Source organism: Oryzias melastigma, linkage group LG19 (assembly GCF_002922805.2).
Source record: "Oryzias melastigma strain HK-1 linkage group LG19, ASM292280v2, whole genome shotgun sequence".
Taxonomy (NCBI): domain Eukaryota; kingdom Metazoa; phylum Chordata; class Actinopteri; order Beloniformes; family Adrianichthyidae; genus Oryzias; species Oryzias melastigma.
The window spans coordinates 8093565-8099772 of NC_050530.1; the positions used below are offsets into that span (position 1 = coordinate 8093565).

General features: G+C 40.7%; 1 protein-coding gene across 1 annotated transcript in view; it reads right to left on the reverse strand.

Annotated features, from left to right (window-relative positions):
• Positions 1-6: 6 nt before the first annotated feature.
• Positions 7-6208, reverse strand: part of LOC112154009 (alpha-tectorin) — a 17063-nt gene continuing 10861 nt past the window's right edge. Inside the window, exons 13-24 of the mRNA XM_024284545.2 lie at positions 4914-5314; positions 4612-4808; positions 4087-4482; positions 3726-4009; positions 3375-3649; positions 3173-3292; positions 2016-2200; positions 1760-1920; positions 904-1155; positions 635-794; positions 467-560; positions 7-339 (exon numbers count right to left, since the gene is read on the reverse strand). Of these exons, the coding sequence (XP_024140313.1) occupies positions 248-339; positions 467-560; positions 635-794; positions 904-1155; positions 1760-1920; positions 2016-2200; positions 3173-3292; positions 3375-3649; positions 3726-4009; positions 4087-4482; positions 4612-4808; positions 4914-5314 (2617 nt within the window). The 3' untranslated portion in view covers positions 7-247. The remainder of the gene's footprint in view (positions 340-466; positions 561-634; positions 795-903; positions 1156-1759; positions 1921-2015; positions 2201-3172; positions 3293-3374; positions 3650-3725; positions 4010-4086; positions 4483-4611; positions 4809-4913; positions 5315-6208) is intronic.

Consider the following 6208-nt stretch of genomic DNA (forward strand, 5'->3'; position numbering starts at 1 on the left):
AAAATGTAAAACCGTTAATGTTATTATTATCAAAGTTTTTCTTAAATTTACCCCTGATTTAATAACACAATCTTGTTTGCAAAAAACTGATGCTGCAAATCATTTTGTCCTTGAATCTTATACTGCCCTCTAGTGTTGAGAGGTGTTATTGATACAAATGTCTTATGTAAAAACAAGAGTTTTACCTGTAAAACAATTACCAAAAATAAAGTCACTAAAAAGGAAAAAAAAATAATCCATCCAATGACTAAATTAGAGTTTTGGCAAAAATCAAACTGACAATCAAAATCACTAAAGGTGCAGGAAGGTCTGGACAGCTGCTCTTCATCCTCCTTTCACCTGTGAAGCATCACCAACAATATTTAGTCAATGTATAGGGACATGAGGTGGAAGAAATCAAGATAATACAGTTTTTTTAAATAATTTACTTGTAAGACATGTAGTTAAACAAAAAGAAAGACAATACCTGGAGCTGTATGAAGAGGTCCTATCGTGATGGCTGCAGTGTCATGGTGGCGAACATCCCTTGCTACTCTTGTGTGGTGACCCGGGTAACAATGCTGCAGGAAACAGAAACTTTAGAACCACTGGAGGATTTAAACAGATAGTTTTCACGATGTTAACTGCTACTTACAGCAGTGCAGTTGCTGTGTCTCAAAAGACACAAGTGAACCTGACAGTGAAGGTAGATGGAGGAATAGTTGGTGAAGGTGAACATCTTGAATGAGAAACGAGCCGCAGTGGAGATGCCATTCTGAACGAGCTCCACAGTACCATCTGCCTGATTGGGACACCTAGTAGTAGAAATGACTGTTAATGTCTTAAAGTCATTTGAAAAACTGAATCATGAGTTATTTATTTCTAAAATACTGAAACTATATTAAATAGTTATGATTAATTTACTCGTGGTTGATGAGATCCCAGCGGACGGGGTAGTTGGCATCATTGAAGGGTGTCGCCCAGCAGGAGTCCAGAATGGTGGAGATCTGGCGTTCATCAACCCCCTCAGTTAGCACCTCGATATACAACCTCTGGTTTATTTCCATTTCCAAGTTTCTGTTCCGGTTTAGAGGGGATTGGAAGTTGGGGTCTTCATATGGTATCATCCTCAGACTATAGTGACCTTCACCAGATGGAAGCCTCTTGTTCACAATGCTGCAAACCAAAATTGAATCATTGTACACAACCAGTTAGAAAGCTACTTTTTAGGTTGGTAATATTGCAGTTTATACATCTAAAATGCAAGTTCTATTAAATACACGGAAAAGGAGCAATTAACTGTTATATTTTCCACATTTCTCTCATAGTACTGACTTCTAGGTACATCTGGACTTGTACTAGATCGCAAAAACCACATTATGTACTGTACATTTATAATAATTTAGCAATTGAAGAGTTCAAAAATTTGGTTTTTGATTTTAATAATGTAAGAAAAAAAACTAAAAATTTCTGAAACCTATACATACGGACATGACGTTGATTTGGTACCTTAATACTTATTTTTCTTTATTTTTTGTGTCTATGCAAGTAATATTAAATGCTCAACATGTAAAAAATTATGTTCAAAATATTAATTCAGGATGGCAATTAATGCAATTTTTCTTCTAAATGTTCCTTTTTTGATCACTCTCTGTTTATTTTGTTTATCCTAATATTTCACTATGTTTATTTTGTTTTTGAAAGTAAAGGAAATCCAATCAAATAATTCTCCAGATTTAAAAAAAAGTTGGGAAACAAATGTAACAAAAGCGATGTTCACCTTTCTAATGGGTTGATGCCCACATCCATAGACAGGGCCTGAGCCAGAGGGTACACACAATTGAAGAGCAAGTGGATGCTCTGTTCACGACTGATGATACCATCATGAGGATCCACGTCTCCCTGGACACTGTTCTCGTAGATGAAATGTGTACCATTGCTCTGTAAAAGTTACATTCAAAAATGTATAAAAAATCTTTATTTTTCTGCAAATAAACTCGAATTTCATTCATTTTTTGTCTAAGTTTGGATTGTACCATGAGAACTGTCCCACACAGTTGGTCATCATTATTGAAGTGGAACACCAGCCGCCCGTCCTGGAGAGTCCCTTTACAGGAGTCGTCCCGTAGATGGAGAGCACTGAGGGGGAAACCGGCTTCAAACAGCTGACAGCGAGAGAGGGACAAGGTCCCCGAGCTGCTCACACATGTGATGGACGAGTCTGTTGGATGATAAACCAAAACAAGTGTCACAAAGTAGACTGGAAATAGTGTTTTTTTGCATAGTTTGGCCAGGAGTAAGACTTAGAAATGATTTGTGTGTGATTTTTTTTCAAACATCCATATTTTCCAATCCTGAAATGTTTGCCCTTAAACGGATGTGTCCCACTAGCAACCACTAGAGGGCACTGTAGGTGTACATATCAGTATTTGTTACAGACAACAACGCAGAAGAAGCCCATCCAAAACAAACGTGGAAGGGAATCCGATTCTCCCTAATTTCTATGACAAATTTTCTAATATACATCAATTTTTTTGTTGTTTTTTCCCTTCTCGGACTAATGTAGGACAGCAAGTCATTGAGCTGAGTCACAAAGAGACGGAAGTACCACTGAGAGCGCAGTCATTCAAACACTGCTCCTTCGGAAAAAAGGTAAACTTCACTTAAAAAGTAAAAAAGAATGAAATGCTTACTGATGTAGAGCTCTTCAAAATAAACCTCATTTGTTTCTTCCATGCATGTAAATGAGATGTACAGATAGACAGAAAAAGCTTCTATGTAGCCATGAAGCTAACAACTTTCAACAGTAGCTTTTTCCACTCACTTCTGGAGTTACAAGTTTATGTATACATTTTTGCACTGGGCATTGAATTTGATGTGTGCTAAAAGAGGCAAATTTGACACATAAATTACATTTGGTGTGAATGTAGCGTTACGTTGGCAAAAAAAATAGCAGATTTTTTCAGAAGCATCGCACTTTTCTCCCAAAGGTGCATCCTCCAGTGTGGCTTATTTAATTTTTTTTTTCTTTATAATGCATTTTTTGGCTGCTGCAACTTATACTCCAGAGTGACCAATAGTTCAAAAAATATGGCTAAAATTTTATTGAATACATTTACTGCAAACCGTTGAGCTTCAAGTGAAAAATGTGCTAAATACAAAGTTATTGAAAGTGAGAGAATGTTGCCCTCACCAAAGCTGTCGTTGTTGGGTCGGTGATGGTGCTCATCACAGAAACAGCCATACACACCATCCTTCTCTCCACACCATTCATTCTCTGTGCAGTCCAGCTGTTCACAGGGATCTGACTCATCTAGAAAACAGATATCAGGTGCATCAGAACAGACGCCTGGTTCCAAGTGGTTAAATGACGCATCAAAATACTGCAGCCATACCACAGTGCAAAGAAGGGCGCCACTCTGGGATGTTCAACCCTAAAACAGTGCAGGTTTTCTCATAGGCTGAAACTGCAGAACACAGCATGCCATTGGCTGGAGTGTAGAGACAGAGATCATACACACAGGAAGAGAAAAACGGCCGTGGGTCAGAGTGCAGGTGACAGGCACTGAATGGACCGCTGGTGTTGGTGATGATGCTGCAGAGTTGAGAGTATTCTTCCAAGAAGCGACAGTTCCCAATTCCATCACTTTCTTCATCAGTGGATCCACATCTGTGAACGACAAGGAGTTCTGCTTAGACTGTGCCAAAGTATTCATGAAACAGCTAAGCTTTTTACAGTGACTTACCCTGGTTGGCTTATGGGGGACTTCCAGCTGTTTCCAAACTCTTTGTCATTTCGGGTGTTTGTGCCGTTTGGAAACACTTTATCATCAGATGGATCACCATTGAAGTTTCCACACATCCCTGTGACTCTATTTTCTCGGTTTTGGCCCATTCTGACCAGTAAAGTCCGTTGCCCATCAAACTGGACAATGAAGTCAACTGCATCAAAGACTATGTAGCTTCCCTGCCTTGAAACCTGGGCAAATGATCCTGCAGGGGTGGGAAGAGAAGCTTCTATTCCATTTACCTGGAATTGTAAAAAGTCAAGAAGTCAATGGAAGTCACAGGAGTTTTAAAATTCTGTCCTGAAAGTTAAGAGATTACCTTCACTCTTCTATTTGATCCAATCCAGACATGTATGCTCTCATGTTGTTTTAAGAGGAATATGTCCACGGTTGACACAAAAGACACAAAATTGTTGCCACGGTGCTCATTGGTAGCTACTACCTGGAATTGGGTTTCATTGTTATCGTGGTTCACACTTTCACTAATGACGTAGGAGCATGTTCCCTGGAAATTAGTGACTGCCCCATCAAAGGAAATGTAGTGTGGGTCTCCTAACACAGTGCAAGTGGACATTGTATCATAACAGCCGAGCTGGCCATCCTTGATGCTGCACTGTTGTGCAGGAGTGCAGGATGCTGGAGAGCAGCGCAGGTCATTGGGTCCATGACATTCACATAGCTGGGAACAACCCTCAGTCCAGAAAGACTCATCAACCTGCAGAAAAAGGATAAAAGTTGCAAAGAAGTTGCAAACATTTGGCCAAACTATGTTGGTAAAAATCAATGTTTGTCAAAACAGTAAAATGCACTCTACACTGCTGAACACTTTCTGGATTCATCTTACATTATAGTAGAAACCGTCATACTGGCAGCCACATCTTTCCAGAGGAACACAGGTTGTACCACTTCTCACAAAGCCCTCATCACAGAAACATCCCTCAGAGCAAACATGCTCACAGGTGGCATCAGTGCTGCTGGCACAGGTGTGGCCACAGTCTGTTCCACACAACTCATAGTGACTGTTTGCTGGGCAGTCAATGCCTTAAAACAAAAACACATTATGTTAGAAACAAATATAATCACATTTTTGAAGCACAGGTATAAACTTTTTCTGAGAACAATTATTTGATGTTTGAAATGACTCACTGCAGGTGGTGTTTTGTCTCCAAGGATAGATCCGGATGTTAGCAGACTGACATGCACTCACATATGCCTCAATTGCCCTGCATAGTAGATCGTTTCCTGCATTTCCAGACACGCAAACGTCAAACACGCAGTCGTTAAAGTATGGTTCTGGGTCTATGTGCTCGTGACAGAAGCTGAAAGGGCCTTCCGGCGCCTGAATCACTTCACACTGAGCTCTGGCTGCTTGATCGTCCGTGCACTGTGGACAGGAGGAGCCACAGCCATCACTGCAGGTGTAGTTCCCTGGTACTTTCCAGGATGCCCCAAAAGCATCTGTTGTGGTGACTGCTGTTCCATTTGGGGTTCGGAAGTCGTCGTTTCTATTGCCATTGAAATTACCACAAAGTCCACATACTTTTCCTCTGTATCAAAAAGGAAAAAGAATCATGAAGCCAAGATAAAAAAATATTGTTTATTCTGTATAGAAATGTTCTAGTTTAATTATTCAAAATTAATTGAATTTTTTTTGCAATGGATGGTAGAAACCTGTAGTTTGGAGGAACGGTGATCACTACTGTGCTGTAACTATCAAAGGTGACAGTCAAGCCAAAGTCCGTACTGACAAATACACGAGATCCACTTGTGTAGATGGACACACGGCTTTCATTCAGGAGAACTGGTAAGTTTCTTGTTATTCCATTTACCTGGAAGTCAAATTGATAAAAATTAGCTTTGTGATTTAATCTCAAGCAGTGCTAAAAAAAATTCTCCCCATCAATTTCTACTATCACACATGCAGGAGTTGTGTGTAGTTGTGACAACTTACTTCTGCCACACCACGTCGATTCCTTGAAATATGTATTGAATATCCCCACACTTTAACAAACACTTCAGCAGCGAGAGAAAGTGCCAGACCATTCCACTGCTCATTCTTTGCCTCCACAGAAAAATCACTGAGGCCACTGGTCACATTGCATACAGTCGCCAAAACATAACGGCACGTTCCTTGGAAGTCGTATGCCTTGCGGTCAAACGTGATGTAGTGAGGGTCTCCAGAAGACGAGCAAGTACCATGAGGGTTGGGATGGCAGCCAAACTCGCCATCTACCACTCGACACGCCTCCTCAGGACCACAAGAGTGCGGCACACAATGGACCACACCAGTCACACCGTCACAGCTGCACAAACTCTGACACTCTTCTCCATCCCAAAACTGTTCCCCACTTTCCCAATAGCGCCCTTGATGATAGCATCCACAGGATGTTGGTGGCACACACTGGTTTCCATTGAGGACTAAGCCGTCGTTACACTGACAC